Below are 18,447 nucleotides of genomic sequence, written 5' to 3'. Positions count from 1 at the left end.
GATTGAATACTGCAGAATATAGGCTGGAAATAGTCACAAAAGGTTGATTTCATTTCTTATACTGAGACAGGATCAAACATTTATCCAAGTGACACGTTACACATTACTGTGATTTTGACTATGTGAATTTAAATACCTGTGTGGAACATTCTAGAAGTTTGGAAAGCTTTTGCTCATTCAGCTGTTAGAGTGCAAAAGTTGCTGAACTATCGGTGCAATGCAGTGCAAAGTCACTCGAGTAGTGGCATAATAAAAATAATAAAAAGGAAGAAGAGGTCCCCTTAGACCAGGGGTAGTCAACCTGGGGTCCTCCAGATGTCCATGGACTACAATTCCCATGAGCCTCTGGAGGACCCCAGGTTGACTACCCCTGACTTAGACTACCAAAATGCTATGCTGAGGATCATGGGAACTGGATATACAAAAGTCACGTGGGACAGGTGCTGCATTTCAGATTTGGATGAGATTGAATGGCAAAGCTGGCCAGATTATACCCAGTATCTATTTTTGGAGGTTTTTAGTCCCCAGGCTTGTTCAAAAGGAGCTTATCTAGCGTGTTGTTCCCTTTGATAGTTGTTAGACACATGAATAAGGTTGCTAAATTTGCTTACAAACACTTCTTCGTGGCCATCAGAGTACACACAGTATTTTGTTTTTCAAGTACATTGGAAAGAGTATTTCTGTGCATATGCAGAGTGCCTTGCCATCCCGTCCCCAGGTGTTGGCCAGCAGGGAGGGCTCTTTTACATATTAAAAGACATCACCCCCTTAGCCCCGCCAGTCCCAGGCACCAACAGGAAATAACTTTATAGCCAAGCCTCCCCGGTTGGCTCAGGGCGGATTGTGCTAGAAATATTGACAGTAATAATTGATGTTGCTGCGAGATCCAGATTTTAAGCCGTTTTAGAATGTTAGTAATTGTTTTTAATTTGTATTATTGTACACCGATCTGCGCCGGCTTGAAAGGAGGGCGGCATATAAAACAAAACAAGCACACAAACGCTGTATTTCTTATCCAGCATTTTTTTTTTTTTACAAAACCCAATCCCTTTATCGATAGAATATCGGCTCGATTAAGTTAGACTGGCGATCGCCGCGCTTGGTTCCGACGGCACAGCCTCGTCGAGAATGGCGGAGGACATTTTTGTTCCTGGCGCCGTGAAGCCCTGTGTCGCCCGCCGCGGAGACACAAAGGGTTTGCGCTCGGCGCCATCTTTGAAACGGCCCGGTGAAGCGACGTCGCGCTCCTCTCCCGCCCGTCCCTAGGCGAGCGGCGGCCATCTTTGGAAAGGGCAAAGGCGCCTTTGAGCCATGGCTGGCGGTTTTCCCTTTGTCCGAGTGACAGCGGAAGCGGAAGCCGCTTGGGGTCGGTGGCGACCCGACTTCCTGTTGCCAGGTCCCTTGTTGTCTTCGAACGAGGCAACTAGAGGCGGCTCTAGAGCGGGAGGATCATGGTGAGGAGGGGCAGCCGCGGCTGTCCGGGCCCGGAGCCAGGGAGGGGGTCCAGGGAGGCGGGATTGAAGGCTCCCGGTCGCCTGGGGCTGGGAGGACCGGTGGCTGTTTAGGGCCAGGCCGTGCAGGGTCTGCCCCCGACTCCTCCTCTAATGGGAACTCCTCCTCTAATGTCATGGGGCGGCAGGTGGCAGGGGCAGGTGGGATCCTGACTTTGCAAAGAGGCGGGCTTTTGGGGCTTTTCCATTTCTGCCTGCACCTTGGCCTATGGGAAGACCGAGTTTCCGATTTTAGTGCAGTTTGATCGGTTCTTTGAGTCCAACGGCACCTTGAAGACCAACGAAGTTTCGGCCGAGGTGTGAGATTCCTTGTGCGATGCGAAATAGGAATCATCAGACAGTGGAATAGGAATCCCTGAAATAGGAATCATCAGACAGTGGAATAGGAATCATCAGACAGTGGAATAGGAATCCCTGGAATAGGAATCATCAGACAGTGGAATAGGAATCCCTGAAATAGGAAGCATCAGACAGTGGAATAGGAATCCCTGAAATAGGAATCATCAGACAGTGGAATAGGAATCCCTGAAATAGGAATCATCAGACAGTGGAATAGGAATCCCTGAAATAGGAAGCATCAGACAGTGGAATAGGAATCCCTGAAATAGGAAGCATCAGACAGTGGAATAGGAATCCCTGAAATAGGAAGCATCAGACAGTGGAATAGGAATCCCTGAAATAGGAAGCATCAGACAGTGGAATAGGAATCATCAGACAGTGGAATAGGAATCATCAGACAGTGGAATAGGAATCCCTGAAATAGGAATCATCAGACAGTGGAATAGGAATCATCAGACAGTGGAATAGGAATCATCAGACAGTGGAATAGGAATCCCTGAAATAGGAATAATCAGACAGTGGAATAGGAATCCCTGAAATAGGAATCATCAGACAGTGGAATAGGAATCCCTGAAATAGGAATCATCAGACAGTGGAATAGGAATCCCTGAAATAGGAATCATCAGACAGTGGAATAGGAATCCCTGAAATAGGAATCATCAGACAGTGGAATAGGAATCCCTGAAATAGGAATCATCAGACAGTGAAATAGGAATCCCTGAAATAGGCTGCCTAGAGGTGGTGAGCTCCCCCTCACTGGCAGTCTTCAAGCAAAGGTTGGATACACACTTTTCTTGGATGCTTTAGGATGCTTAGGGCTGATCCTGCGTTGAGCAGGGGGTTGGACTAGATGGCCTGTGTGGCCCCTTCCAACTCTATGATTCTATGATTCTACTAGAAAGAAAGCCCATTTTACCCATGGATAAAATGGGCGCTAGGACGGACCGGGAGAAGGCAGCACGGCCCCCCCTCCTTCACCGGCGGCTCTCTGGAGCCTTCTTCCGGCCGCTGGAGCAGCCTCGCCGAGGCCCTGTCCGGGATAAAAACTCGGAGGGGCCTATCAGGAACCGTGAATTCGTGAATTAGGAATCCATGAATTAGGAATCATTAGACAGTTAAAGGACCGCGAAACAGGAATCGGTGAATTAGGAATCATCAGACAGTGAAATAGGAATCTGTGAATTAGGAATTATCAGACAGTGAAATAGGAATAAGTAAAATAGGAATCATCAGACAGTGAAATAGGAATCAGTGAAATAGGAATGATCAGAGAGCAGATGTAAGGAACTGATCCTGATTTGGGCAGATCCTGCATTGAGCAGGGGGTTGGACTAGATGGCCTGTATGGCCTCTTCCAACTCTATGATTCTATGAATGAGTAAATTATCAGAAAATTAGTGAACAGCATTGTTCTGCTGCTTCAGGCCATCATGGCTATGCACCTGAATTTATCTGTTATTATCTTTTTACTGGCATTATATATTTAGTTGTCATTGTTATTATTTTTCATTGTGAAGGCATTTGAGCAATACAATAAAAGCCGTCTGCTGCCAAGTTTCCAAAGAGAGGGAGGAGTAGAAGTCCAATAATAAATAAATTCCCCACTCTTCTCTGCTGCGGCTAACCCTTTCCCCATTATTTAAACCCCTGTAATCCAGGAGGAATTTTCAGATCCCGATCTGGCCGCTTTGGGCGAGGAGTCCAAATCAGAGAACGGGGAGAACGCCCCCGTCTACTGCATCTGTCGCAAACCGGATATCAACTGTTTCATGATGTGAGTGTGGCTGGGGAGAATTGAAAAGCGGGTGGGATTACTTCTTGGAAGTGTGCAGGAGTTGTTTGTGCATGGCAGGAGGATGGAGGAATGGAGTCAACGTCACAGTTTAGCTGCTGTAGTTCTGAATATCGGGAGAAGGCATGACTTTGCACTACAATACATGGTTTGCACGTGGAAGGTTCCACGTTCAATTCTTGGCAACACCGTTTGAGAGGATCCGGTAGTTTGTAGTGGGAAACCCAAAACTCTAGAGCAGGGGTAGTCAAACTGCGGCCCTCCAGATGTCCATGGACTATAATTCCCATGGGAATTGTAGTCCATGGACATCTGGAGGGCCGCAGTTTGACTACCCCTGGCCTAGAGAGATGCTGCCACTCAGAATTGGCAAGACCAGCTTTATGCAACAAAATCTGCCTCAGTATAAAGCAGCAATTCTCAACTTTTTTACTGTTGATAAATCCTCTGAAACATACTTCAGGCTTTGAGAAACCTCAGAAGTGGTGCAATCGTGCAGAATATGGTTGGGAAGCAGAGTTGTGGACACGCCCACCTTAGGCCCCTCCCCTTCTCACCCCCTCCAGGCCCATCATTGGCCATTTTAGGAGAGGGGGGGTATGTCGACAAGACCATGTATGGTCATATCACCTGATAAACGTTTGTTGTTGTTGTTATGTGCGAAGTCGTGTCCGACCCATCGCGACCCCATGGACAATGATCCTCCAGGCCTTCCTGTCCTCTACCATTCCCTGGAGTCCTTTTAAGTTTGCACCTACTGCTTCAGTGACTCCATCCATCCACCTCATTCTCTGTCGTCCCCTTCTTCTTTTGCCCTCGATCACTCCCAGCATTAGGCTCTTCTCCAGGGAGTCCTTCCTTCTCATGAGGTGGCCAAAGTATTTGAGTTTCATCTTCAGGATCTGGCCTTCTTAAGAGCAGTCAGGGCTGATCTCCTCTAGGACTGACCAGTTTGTTCGCCTTGCAGTCCAAGGGACTCGCAAGAGTCTTCTCCAGCACCAGAGTTCAAAAGCCTCAATTCTTTGACGCTCGGCCTTCCTTATGGTCCAACTTTCGCAGCCATACATTGCAACTGGGAATACCATAGCTTTGACTAAACGCACTTTTGTTGGTAGGGTGATGTCTCTGCTTTTTAGGATGCTGTCTAGATTTGCCATAGCTTTCCTCCCTAGGAGCAAGCGTCTTTTAATTTCTTTGCTGCAGTCCCCATCTGCAGTGATCTTGGAGCCGAGGAAAATAAAATCTGTCACTGTCTCCATTTCTTCCCCATCTACGTTTAACATTTAACAGAATTTAAAAAGACTTGTTAAGATTAATTAACTCCCACTCATTTGGGAAACCCTTCCAGGGCCGTCAAGAAACCCCAGGGTTGCATGAAACCCTGGTTGAGAAAGCAAGGTATAAAGGCAAATAATACTGGTTTCAGCAAGCTGAATTCTTCTTGTTATGGGTCGCAATAAGCAGTAGTGGGCTTAAGATTCAGGAACTGCATGGGTACAGGAGACAGAAAGTGATAGTCGTATTGTGTCATGGTTGCCTGTTGTGTTGCAAGAAGGTGTTTACGGTAGGACCATACTGTAATGCGACCTGGTATATGACAGCAGAAGACATACAGTAGAAGACTATGCCCCTGATGGATCCTCTTGTTTCCTTCTCCTGCAGAGGCTGTGATCATTGCAATGAATGGTTCCATGGCCATTGTATTAACATTACCGAGAAGATGGCCAAGGCCATTCGGGAGTGGTACTGCATGCAGTGTCGAGGTAAGCTGAGGATGGAGATGGGGTTGAAGCAGGACACTGACCTTGTCAATGTGGGCCAAGGTCAATATTGTTCACAGACTATCAGACCATTGAGGAAGACCCAAAGAAGGGTTGAAACATATTTTGATCCTTCGTACCAGGTCAATTTATCCACGGGTCAATATGTATTGGAACTGTGTAATAGTGTCGGATTAATATGAATTTTAAATTTTTAAAATCTTAAACATGCACATGAATAATAATAGATATTTATTTATACTTCTAACATTTAGTATATTCTGCTGCTCAACCTCTAAGGTTCCTAGCTTGGATACACAGGTTGGGTTATTTTGTTCCCATTTTGTTTTTTTTTTTGTTTTGTGGTTCACTGAAAATTATGACAGCCTAGAAGTGGCGAAACCGAGGAAAAGAGGGTCTTTTAGCAAGGCATTTTCTGATATTTCTTCCCATTTGAAGGATGCTTCTGTCTTTAGAATACTGTAATGTAGCTTGCCATTTGCCATACTCACTTTTCCAATGGATAGCAAAAATAGATTACTGATAGAAATTATATTAACTGCCTATCAGACCTTCTCATGCTATAGAGCTGGCTGTCGGAGATACTTTCTCATGCCATAGAACAGGGATGGCCAAACTGAGTCTTCAGATGACCATGGACATGCTGCTGCCAGGGGCTCATGGGAACTATAGTTCATGCATTGGAAAGCCATCCCTGCCCTACATTTGTACGGATGACACTGCAGAGTGTTGGAATGGATGACCTGTTGGCCTGATCCAACTTGGCTTCTCTTGTGCTCTTATCCATTCCCCTTTTGATTTGCATTGCAGTACATAGCTTGGTGCAAAATCCTAGGTATCCATCCTTCCCACCTCCTGCCTTAATTAGCTTTTGCAGTAGAACTGCATTTGGGCCCCTCTGTAGATCATGCCCCGAGAAGCGTGCCATTTCTAAACTTATTTCTCCCTCCTGTCCTGCAGAGAGAGACCCAAGCCTTGAGATCCGGTATCGGCACAAAAAGTCCAAAGAGAAAGATCGCGAGGGTGAGCGAGAGCGCTCCGAAAAGGATGAGTTGCGTGCCAAGGCCCAGGAGCTAGCAATGGAGCAGAGTCGCAGCTCAAAGGTATGGTGAGCTTTTGTGCCGGTGCTGGCTTTGGTGTCCTTCCTTCAGAGTTAGTTAGTTATTTATATCTATTTATTTATATTTTAACTTGTATGCCGCCACTCTCAAAGACTTGCGACCGTTTACAGTGAAAGAATAAAACAACAACCCTTAAAATCCCCAGACGTAAAAGATGGCAATTCAATAAAATTCACCCCCCCAATTCAATAAAGTTAAGCCCCAGTTCAGTTGTCGGCTTTGAAGCGGGCTTCTGGAACTCTGAGGGCACCAGCTGATTGCCGACAGTCAAGGTTGGATTTCTTGATATAGATTAGTGGTTTTCAACCCGGGGATCCGGACCCCTTTGGGGGTCGAATGACCCTTTCACAGGGGTCGCAGCACGGCGAACAGCTTGACCGGGGGGAGCGCCATCCACACAACAGCCTTGTAGGGTAGATCAAGAGGTTCGTCTGTCTGGAGCAGCGGAAAAGAGCGAGATCGGCAGGGTGGGACGAGAGGCAGAACTGAACTGAGAAACCCCGGAAATCTTAAAAGACGATGCAGTAAAAGTGCTACATTCAATATGCCAGCAAATTTGGAAAACGCAACAATGGGGACAGGATTGGAAAAGGTCAGTTTACATTCCAATCCCAAAGAAGGGCAATGCCAAAGAATGTTCAAACTACCGCACCATTGCACTCATTTCTCATGCTAGCAAAGTTATGCTCAAAATCCTACAAGCTAGGCTCCAGCAATATGTGGACCGAGAACTTCCAGAAGTACAGGCAGGATTTCGAAGAGGCAGAGGAACTAGAGATCAAATTGCCAACATACGCTGGATCATGGAGAAAGCTAGGGAGTTGCAGAAGAACATCTACTTCTGCTTCATTGACTATGCTAAAGCCTTTGAATGCGTGGAGCACAGCAAATTGTGGCAAGTTCTTAAAGAGATGGGAATACCCATCTTATTTGCATCTTATTTGTCTCTTGAGAAATTTATATGCAGGTCAAGAAGCAACCATGAGAACGGAGCATGGAATCACTGATTGGTTCAAAATTGAGAAAGGAGTTTGGCAAGGCTGTATACTGTCGCCATGCCTATTTAACTTGTATGCGGAGCACATCATGAGAAAGGCGAGGTTAAAGGAGTCACAAATTGGGATCAAGATTGCAGGGAGAAATATCAACAACCTCAGATATGCAGATGATACCACTCTAATGGCAGAAAGCGAAGAGGAACTAAAGAGCCTGTTGATGCGAGTGAAGGAGGAGAGTGCAAATGTTGGCTTGAAAATCAAAGAAATTAAAAGATGCTTGCTCCTGGGGAGGAAAGCTATGGCAAATCTAGACAGCATCCTAAAAAGCAGAGACATCACCCTGCCAACAAAAGAGCGTCTAGTCAAGGCTATGGTATTCCCAGTTGCAATGTATGGCTGTGAAAGTTGGATCATAAGGAATGCAGAGCGTCAAAGAATTGAGACGTTTGAACTCTGGTGCTGGAGAAGACTCTTGTGAGTCCCTTGGACTGCAAGGTGAACAAACCGGTCAGTCCGAGAGGAGATCAGCCCTGACTGCTCCTTAAAAGGCCAGATCCTGAAGATGAAACTCAAATACTTTGGCCACCTCATGAGAAGGAAGGACTCCCTGGAGAAGAGCCTAATGCTGGGAGCGATTGAGGGCAAAAGAAGAAGGGGACGACAGAGAATGAGGTGGCTGGCTGGAGTCACTGAAGCAGTCGGTGGGAGCTTAAATGGACTCCGGGGAATGGTAGAGGACAGGAAGGCCTGGAGGATCATTGTCCAGGGGGTCGCGATGGGTTGGACACGACTTCGCACCTAATAACAACAACAATCACCATATAGGGTCATTTTGACCCGCCCGCCAAATGTCCAATGAAGGGCCCGGAGGGACAGGAAGGGGAGGGGCCCTGTGTGGGAGTGTCCACAGTGATGCTTCCCAACCATATTCTGTATGATCGCACCACTTCTGGGGCTTCTTGAAGCCTGAAGAATGTTTCAGGTCTTTCTCAGTGGTAAAAAAGATGGGAAAGTTGGGTTTGGCAATTCAGCTGGGGCAGCTGGCAGAATATGCAGCACTTATTTATTTTTTATTTGTTTAGCTTTTTATACCGCCCTTCCCTACGGCTCTGAGCGGTTTCCATAAAACATTGTAGAACATTTACATAGAACAATATCAATAGAACAGATAACAATCACGTACCAACTCGAACAGCATTCAACCAACAATATGATTGACGATGCCTAGGCAGGTTCAGCCTCTTTTGTGAATAGACTGAATCACCTCCGCTGTCTGTTAGATCAATGGCGTCAGCTACCAGTTAATGTCTGAGCCCAGTTCGGAGTTGCTGATATGGATGTTTAAAAGTCTTCATGGAAGGAACCTCCTTATCTGAAGCCCACCTCTCCCATGCAACTGTTCCGCTCTTTCTCGTGGAAGTAAATGCTTGCTTTTCCTTCATTGAAGGAGGTCCGGTGACAGCTGCCAAGGCTTTCAGTGCAGCGGCTCTGCTTCTTTGGAACAGGTTGCCTTCCGGAACACATCTGCCAAATGAGATCAGGGCCCTGCGGGCCTTAAAGCAGGGCCTCCAGGGAAGAGCTGTTCCGCCGGGCCTGTGGTTGAGGCCACAAATGACATCTAGAAATGTTGGCCTCCCTGCATAAAAAAATGAACTAAATCCTGTACGAAATTATTAGCCTACCCCCCGGCGTGTTTTAATCTGGATAGAGGCCGTGTTTTTAAAACTGATTTTAACTCCTAATTTCAAATATCTTAAACGCTTCATTTATGTGATGTTTAAATTTATTTTGTGTTTAATTCCGTGTTGAATGGATGCGATCCTCCCTGAACCATCAGGGAAGGGTGAAATGCAACCGCAAGAAATCAGTATATATTAACAAGAGTGGTGGAAAGGACTTTGCCCCCTTTTTCTGTAAGCTTGTGAAGCCGAGCTGTTCCGGAAGGCTCTTTGTCACTCCTCATCGATCCACAAGCTTTCCAGTAGTCGTTCTCAATGGCCGTATCTGTTCTTAAAGTGGGAGTTATGGCATATCGTATGGTATACAAGTGGTCCCCAAGGAATCATAGAATCATAGAGTTGGAAGGGGCCATACAGGCCATCTAGTCCAACCCCCTGCTCAACGCAGGATTAGGAAATGGCAAACCACTCCAGTATCTTTGCCATGAAAACCCAATGGACAGTTCCAAAAGGCAAAACGATATGACGCCGGAAGATGAGCCCCTCAGGTCGGAAGGTGTCCAATATGCTACTGGGGATGAGCAGACGGCTAGTACGAGTAGCGCCAGAATGAATGAAGCGACTGGGCCAAAGCCGAAAGGACGCTCAGTTGTGGAAGTAACTGGTGGCGAAAAGACAGTCCGATGCTGTAAAGATTTTTATTCCACAGGAACCTGGAATGTCAGATCCATGAATAACTGGAGAAGACTCTTGCGAGTCCCTTGGACTGCAAGGCGAACAAACCGGTCAGTCCTAGAGGAGATCAGCCCTGACTGCTCCTTAGAAGGCCAGATCCTGAAGACGAAACTCAAATACTTTGGCCACCTCATGAGAAGGAAGGACTCCTTGCAGAAGAGCCTAATGCTGGGAGCGATTGAGGGTAAAAGAAGAATGGGACGACAGAGAATGAGGCGGCTGGATGGAGTCACTGAAGCAGTCGGTGCAAACTTAAATGGACTCCAGGGAATGGTAGAGGACAGGAAGGCCTGGATCATTGTCCATGGGGTCACAATGGGTTGGACATGACTTCAGAACAAATAACAGCAAATATCATGGAGCACGTACTGTATTTTCTTCAGAGTTTACAGAATTTACAAAAGGCTTCCATATAGAGGATGGAGCAGAATTGTTCTCTCTTACATCGGAGAGCGGATAGAAATCCATGGGATGAAATTAATTCAAAAGAAATTCTGTCTAGACATCCAGAAGTTCTTAAGAAAGCAGTTTCGTAATGGAACAGACTTCTTCGGGAGGTGGTGGATTCTCCATCTTTGGAGACTTTTAAGCAGAGGCTGGAAAGCCATCTGACGGAGAGGCTGATTCTGTGAAGGTTCAAGGGGGTGGCAGGTCACAATGGATGAGGGATAGGGTTGTTAGCGTCCTGCATAGTGCAGGGGGTTGGACTAGATGACCTAGGACGTCCCTTCCAACTCTATGATTCTATGGTTGTAAATTTCCTTCAAGGTTTACATTTGTGGTCTGGAAATCAATTTATTGTTTTAATCACTCAATACTATCTAATATCACTCAATACTATCTAATATTGATTCCACATTTTTCTGAATTCTGATGTTTATTTTTTATGCATCCAAAACATTAAGTTTTGCCATTGTCCCATTTTCCAACAGCTTGTTGAACAAATCTATGGAATGGTGGTGAAGATTCTTTTCCTCCCTATCTTTTTTCCCTCATGGATGCTTTAGGCTGATCCTGCATTGAGCAGGGGGTAGAACTAGATGGCCTGTCTGGCCCCTTCCAACTCTATGATTCTATGATTCTAAGCGGTGGCTGGATAGAGGCTTCTCCTGGGTGCTTGAGGCTGATCCTGCATTGAGCAGGGGGTGGGACTGGATGGCCTCTATGGGCCCTTCCAACTCTATGATTCTAAGCAGTAGCTGGACAGAGACTTCTCCTGGGTGCTTGAGGCTGATCCTGCATAGAGCAGGGGGTGGGACTAGATGGCCTGTCTGGCCCCTTCCAACTCTATGGTTCCATGAGTCTAAGCGGTGGCTGGACAGATACTTCTGGATGCTTCAAGCTGGTCCTGCATTGAGCAGAGGGTGGCACTAGATGGCCTCTATGGGTACTTCCAATTCTATGTTCTTGGTGCATAAAGGGTCCTAACAGATGTTACCCTGTACTTAACAAGTTCGCTGGCAACTCTCTGGCCAGTGGCGATGCCCTGGGTGTGCCTGGGCTCAGCCATTTCTCCGGGTTTCCCTCTTTCGCTCTCATTTCCTACATTCAGCTTGAGGACATCTTAAAATTAGAAGGCTTCTAAAGGGGAAACCACTTCTAAAGGGTTGCTGCCTGCCTCATCTCAGAAAGATGGAGATGGCCCCAAACAGGGTCTCTGAAGATGACTGCAGTGGATGGGTGGGTCCTTAGAGAGGAAGTGATCCCTCAGATAAGCTGGTCCCAAACCATGTTGGCCTTTGAAGTTCAACACCTTTAACTGAACCCGGAATAGAATAAGGAGCCAGTGTAGGTCTACCCGCGGGACCGCTTGGTTGCTTATGCCCCCCGCAGGGCACTCCGTTCTGCGGGTATGAATTTACTGGTTGTCCCGGGCCCACGGGATGTTCACCTGGCCTCGACCCGGGCCAGGGCCTTTTCAGTCCTGGCCCCAACCTGGTGGAATGAGCTCCCAGAAGAGCTAAGGGCCCTGCGGGATCTACCAGCTTTTCCGCAGGGCCTGCAAGACGGAGCTCTTCCGCCAGGCATATGGTTGAGGCCAGGGCAGCTCTCCCACTAATCCATCAGAGGATCCCCTCCAATATTGAGATCTCTAACATCGAGATCATGGTTAGATCTATTGTATTGGTGCCACCCTCTTCTGAATATTATTCTCTCCACCAGGCTGAACTTGGGGGGAACTCAGGTAACGAAGATCAGAATTGTGACCACCGCCACTATATATGTGACTTGTTGTTGATGTTAATTGGGGTTTTTATGGGGATTTTATTGTGTTTTAACTATTTCTGTTGTAAACCGCCCTGAGACCTATTTGGAGAAGGGCGGTCTAAAAATTAAATAATAATAATAATAATAATAATAATAATAATAATAATAATAATAATAATAATAATAATAGGTAAGCCAAGGCTGGACTGATCTGGCCCCTGTGAACCCCTTCCAGTTATCATCCTTCCAGTTATCAATGGAAACCTCTCAAGGGCAGCCCCACGTAGAGTGCATGGCAGTAGTCTATTCTAGATCTGTTGAGAAGAAAAGTCTCAAAGTGGCTTACAATCGCCTTCCCTTTCTTCTCCCCACCCTGTGAGGGAGGTGAGGCTGAGAGAGCCCTGATCTTACTGCTCGGTCAGAACAGCTTTATCAGTGCTGTGACGAGCCCAAGGTCACTCAGCTGGCTGCATGTGGGGGAGCGGGGAATCAAACCTGACTTGCCATATTAGAAGCCTGCACTCCTAACCACTACACCAGGCTGGCCTTGCAAGTGATTGAACGTACAATCTGTGTACAGTTAACATTTGACTTTGGGTATATACGAAAGATTTCTCACGTTACAGTTAATGTGTTGACAGCTGAATGTGCATTACAAATCCTACACACAGCCCGGTGTTGGTCCTCAATCTCATCCTCAAAAGAAATACAATAAATAAATCCATAAAAGGGATGTTTCTTTCAGCCAGGTGTGTCCACGTACAGGCCGGATGTATGTCCACTAACTGTAACATGTGAACAGGGTTCGTATCAGTGCATGATCCTTGAATGTAGCATGAACTAGGAGTGCTAATGTTAAAATCAGCCTTTTCAAAATATTTGACTGAAAACTGACTGGTCCATTGACCAAATGTCCCTCCCAACATTGAGCCCTTGCTTTATTGATCTTTGTGTTAGAATCATAGAATCATAGAATTGGAAGGGACCTCCTGGGTCATCTAGTCCAACCCCCTGCACCATGCAGGACACTCCCAACCCTATCGCTCATCCCCTGTCACCTGCCACCTGCTTAAGCCTTCACAGAATCAGCCTCTCCGTCAGATGGCCATCCAGCCTCTGTCTAAAAATCTCCAAAGATGGAGAACCCACCACCTCCCGAGGAAGCCTGTTCCACTGAGAAACCGCTCTAACTGTCAGGAACTTCTTATGGATGTTTAGACGGAATTTAGAATCATAGAAGCATAGAGTTGGAAAGGACCTCCTGGGTCATCTAGTCCAACCCCCTGCACCGTGCAGGACACTCACAACCCTATCACTCACCCACTGTTACCTGCCCACCCCCTTGAGCCTTCACGGAATCAGCCTCTCCGTCAGATGGCTCTCCAGCCTCTGTTTCAATATCTCCAAAGATGGAGAATGTTATTAAGGGAATGGAAGGAAACGGGTAAAAGCTTTATCGGGGCATCAGGACATCTCTGATTCTCATTCCACCCCCTCCCCCTTTTACCTCCTGCAGCAACAGATAAAACGTTCGGCACGGATGTGCGGCGAATGCGAAGCATGTCGGCGCACAGAGGATTGTGGGCAGTGCGACTTCTGCCGCGACATGAAAAAATTCGGGGGGCCGAACAAAATCCGCCAGAAGTGCCGCCTCCGGCAGTGTCAGGTTCGGGCACGGGTGAGTATCCTCTCGGGCGCCAGCTGCCGGCTGATTTTTCTCTCTCTTTTTTTTTGTGCACGTTTTCTCTGTGGGGCACCCCCCGGGCTGCTCTACCCCCCCCTGTGGGCAGCCGCCGTCTGAATTGAAGCCGTTGATGTGTGTGTAGCTCACACGTGATTTTGTTTTTCCCGTTCTTTTTCTTCCTAGGAGTCCTATAAATATTTTCCAGCTTCGGTAAGTTTCCTTTTTCCCTTCAGGTTTTTCTTTTTGTTTTTAACGAAGGCTCAGGCTTGACAGTAGATGAGTGTTAAGTTGGGACTCCTGGGTTTTTTTTTTTTACCCTAGAGAGGCGAGGAGGATAAGGCTGGATTGGCACATGCAGCTGAATGAGGTGGTCGAGCGGACTGTAGAACTTCGGACTGCCGATCGGGCTTCTCAAATGGCCCCCCTGTGCCAAAAAATGCCCTTTTACAGAAGCCACAAACTACTATACCAAGAGAGGTCAAAAGGGCACGAGTCTTCGCTGTGCTAATTTTCTGGGAGGGCCTCTGTGGCTGAGTGATAAAGTCTCTGCTTGGCATGCAGAAGGCCCCAGGTTCAATCCCCGGCATCTCCAGTTCAACCGACCAGGCAGCAGGGGAGGTGGCAGACCTCGGCCTGAGACCTTGGAGAGAGCCACTGCCCAAATGTATGAGCAGTCCTGACGATGAACCAAAGATCCAATTGGGCATAAGGCAGCTTTGCATGTACGTCTGTACTCACAAGCAATTTAACGTAGAGCTAGGCTGTCAAAAAATGCCTTCTCTTCCCTGGTTGTCCGAAGTCCGGTTTCTCCCGCCACTTTCTTTCGGCTGCATTGTATACATCCTACTTGACGTTTCACGGGTTCTCGTGGAGGGTTGCCCCAGAGCCAGTTGGGAAGTTGGCTAGTTTTCAGAGCTCGCAGGGTTCTTTGGCCCCACTTCTTTGAACTGAAGCTTTGCTCGTCCGCTCTAAATTTTTTCCCCCCGGTGTGTGTGTGTGGGGTGATAACCAGGTGTTGTCCATTCCCAGGGAGGGGGTGTGCATTCCTCTCTGCTTCTCGCGCTTTGCCGCTTGGTATCCAGCGAGCCTTGTTTTTCTCTATTGCCGCTGCTGTGGCCCCGGAAGTAGAAGGGTGTGTCTGCGTGTTTCGACGGCTGGTGTGCCCGAAGCCCGGTGGACGGCTTCTTTAATGCTTTCCTTTCTCTCTCTCTCTCCCTCTTTCTTTTCTTTTCCCCGTCCCTCCCTCCTTTCTCTCTCTCTCTCTTTGCCTGCCCTCCCCTCTTTCCTAAACGCTGAATAGATGTTACGGGGGCGGGAGGATGACCTGCAGATGCTAAAGGAACAGCTAGAGTCGGCGGCCACCCCCGATCCTCTGTCGGATGACGACCTGCACATAGACCCCGATTTGTACCAAGAGCTTTGTTCGGGGGCCTTCGATGATCAGAACCTGGTGAGCCCTGGGGGGTGGGGAAAGAGCTTGTTCCTCCGGATTCCTAGTCAGGTCGACCGGGCTTGGGTACAAAACTCGATCCTAAAACGGCACGCTGTTTGGGTTCTGTCCACCCCCCCACACCCGAATAATCCCCGGTTTTGTACTCTGCAACGATACAAATTTAACACGCTTTGAGAAATGTAGCCGATATGTTTGGCTGGGTGTGAGAGAGCTCCCCAGCTTGTAACGCTTCCGACTTATTCACCCTCTACTGCAGGGGTCGTCAACCTGTGGTCCTCCAGGTGTCCATGGACTACAATTCCCATGAGCCCCTGCCGGGGGCTCATGGGAATTGTAGTCCATGAACATCTGGAGGACCACAGGTTGACGACCCCTGCTCTACTGTTCCCGGAGCCTCCTATCGAGCTTGTCCTCCACCCTTATTTCTCACCCGGCCTCCTCATTTAGATCTCTCTTAGCCCAAAGGCCCCCGTCTCTTCCACCCCTCAAGGCCTTCCTTTTCATTTGACTGCTCTGTCGTCCTTCCTTCTTTCGGGCCCGCTCGCATCCCAGGCCTTCAATCTCCCTGCTTGCTTGGTGTGTCCCCCCTCCCCCAACCTTTGTCCACTCGTCGACAGCACGCCCACCTCCCCACACAGTGGTTTCCCTTCTGCGCTAGCTTGGCCTTTGGCTTTTCTCACTTTATGTTGCACTGTTGGTCCATGTTCCTTTGCTGACAGCTCTGCCTGGAGGCGCTGGGGTTGACCGTGAGCGTTCCGTGGTGACGCTTCGGCTCATCTGCTTGCTCAGGAGAGGCTTGCGTACAGAGGCCTGCGTGCAGTTCCTATAACACGGTTTATAATAGTCTTTCGGCAAAGAGGAGGGCGGCTAAATTGAATGGGGACCAAAGCGGGAGAGTATAGCAGTTGCGAGGCAGCTAACTGAGTAGTTTCAGGATTGAAAAGCCTCACTTCTGGTTACCTGGGCTGGTTCAGTGTTTACTGCCCCCCCCCCCCCGATGAAGATCCCCCAAAATGCTTCTGTGGGAAGGCATTTGATGCACCCAAATGGGGCCATGACTGTACGGAGAGCCATTATGCAAAGCTCTTCTGCGGGGGTCGCCAAAGGGCAATGTTGAACCAACCCCACAGCCTTTACTAGAAGTGCCTTTTAGGCATATCACATGGGTGGCCAAACTGTGACTGTTCAGATGCCCAAAGACTACAGTTCCCATGAGGCACTGCCAACACGAGCTGGCAGGGGCTCATGGGAATTGTAGTCCACGGACATCTGGAAAGCTGCAATTTGGCCACCTGTAGCTTATCTCAAGGATTAGTTGAAAGCATCATGAAAGAGGGGAAAAAATGGTTCCCAAAATTTGCACAATATCAGATGAAAGACTATGGGAGACTAAGGGCCAGCAGCTAGGGGGTGCTGGCACATGTGCCACCCCTTTGCAAACTTCTCGCACCCGGAGGGAAAGTAGGTTGTCGATTTGCGATGGAGGAACTTGCTTGCCACTTGTTGTAAGGGTGGAGGCACAGGGCATTGATTTACTCCTGTGTCAGAGAGCCAGCTGGGCGTAGCGGTTAAGAGCGGCAGCCTCTAACCTGGAGAATCAGATTTGATTCCCCGCTCCTCCACATGCAGTCAGATGGGTGACCTCGGGCCAGTCACAGTCCTGGGAGAGCTCTGTTCTCTGCAGAGGAATTTTCTTAGAACTCTCTCAGCCCCACCTACCTCACAGGGTGTCTGTTGTGGGGAGAGGAAGGGAAAGGTCGCAGGGTATCTGTTGAAGGGAAAGGTGTTTGTCAGTCGCTTTGGGACTCCTTTGGGTAGTGAAAAGTGGGATATAAAATATAGCATGCAGCCAGCTGGGTGATCTTGGGCCCGCCACAGCACTGAGAAAGCTGTTCTGACCGAGCAGGAATATCAGGGCTCTCTCAGCCTCACCCACCTCACAGGGTGTCTGTTGTGGGGAGAGGAAAGGGAAGGCGACTGTAAGCCACTTTGAGACTCTTTCCGGTAGAGAAAAGCGGCATATAAGAACTTTCTTCTTCTTCTTCAGTAATAGTGTTCTCTCAGCCTCGCCCACCTCACAGGGTGTATGTTGAGGGGAGAGGAAAGGGAAGGCAAATGTCAGCCGCTTTGAGCCTCCTTCAGGTAGAGAAAAGCGGCATATAAGAGCCAACTGTTCTTCTTCTTCAGTAATCTCAGGGCTCTCTCTGCCTCCCCTCCCTCACAGGGTGTCTGTTGTGGGGAGAGGAAAGGGAAGGTGACTGGAAGCTGCTTTGAGACTCCTTCGAGTAGAGAAAAGCAGCATATAAGAACTTTTTGGACATAGCTAGTCACTGACCAGGCTGTAGAAGTTTAGAATACACAAAATTCTTGTCTTGGGATGTCACTGTAAGCAAAATTAGGTCCTTTCCTGTGTTCCTTCAGTGGCTGACCATAGAGGTGGCCACAGCACGAAGCGGATCCTCTAATCCAGACTCTGAAGAGAGACTTTATATTGTAGAGAATGCCCAGATATCACATACCGTGAAGTCTCAGCTGACTTACAGGGTCCTCAGCAAGGCCTTCTCAGGACAAGAAGAAGGAAGTTGGGTTTTATACCTCGCTTTTCACTGCCCGGAGGAATCTCAAAGTGGCTTACATTCACTTTCCCTTTCCTCTCCTCACAACAGACACCCTGGGAGGGAGGGGAGGCTGAGAGAGCTTCTGGCAGGACGGCTCTGGCAGGACGAGCCCAAGGTCACCTAACTGGCTGTTTGTGGAGGAGCAGGGAATCAAACCCAGCTGGCCAGATTAGAAACCGCTGCTCTTAAACACCACGCCATGCTGGGAAAAGTTGGTCTGCTGTTGCCTTCCTCTGTGGTCTTCCGTGGTGGTCTCCCATCCAAAGATCTGACCCTGCTTAGCTTCTGAGATCTGACAAGATTGGGCTACACCATATCACCTTCCCTCCTTCTCCACTATCAGCTTGGCATATAAGTTTAAGGTTCTGGTAATAACCTTCAGGGCCGTATGCGGTCTGGGCCCAGTGTACCTGAAGGACCGCCTCCCTGCCTACACCCCCAAAAGAGCCTTACGCCCCGCCTCCTCCAACTGGCTGCGGATCCCTGGCCCTGAAGAAGCACGTCGTTCCTCAACAAGGGCCAGAGCCT

The 18,447-nt window shown here is 48.3% G+C and overlaps 1 protein-coding gene across 4 annotated transcripts in view; it reads left to right on the top strand.

Moving 5' to 3' along the window:
* Positions 1-1,331: 1,331 nt before the first annotated feature.
* CXXC1 (CXXC finger protein 1) overlaps positions 1,332-18,447 on the top strand; it is a 42,896-nt gene continuing 25,780 nt past the window's right edge. The window contains exons 1-7 of one of the 4 annotated variants that reach the window (XM_077329376.1): positions 1,332-1,454; positions 3,509-3,624; positions 5,305-5,405; positions 6,384-6,526; positions 13,681-13,842; positions 14,032-14,058; positions 15,149-15,298. In XM_077329376.1, the coding sequence (XP_077185491.1) occupies positions 1,452-1,454; positions 3,509-3,624; positions 5,305-5,405; positions 6,384-6,526; positions 13,681-13,842; positions 14,032-14,058; positions 15,149-15,298 (702 nt within the window). In that variant the 5' untranslated portion in view covers positions 1,332-1,451. The remainder of the gene's footprint in view (positions 1,455-3,508; positions 3,625-5,304; positions 5,406-6,383; positions 6,527-13,680; positions 13,843-14,031; positions 14,059-15,148; positions 15,299-18,447) is intronic. The other 3 variants (XM_077329377.1, XM_077329378.1, XM_077329380.1) reach the window with 3 other exon arrangements.

The sequence above is a fragment of the Paroedura picta genome, chromosome 3 (assembly GCF_049243985.1).
Source record: "Paroedura picta isolate Pp20150507F chromosome 3, Ppicta_v3.0, whole genome shotgun sequence".
Taxonomy (NCBI): domain Eukaryota; kingdom Metazoa; phylum Chordata; class Lepidosauria; order Squamata; family Gekkonidae; genus Paroedura; species Paroedura picta.
The sequence above is the reverse complement of the archived record's forward strand: the minus strand, read 5'-3'. Positions and strand labels throughout refer to the sequence as shown.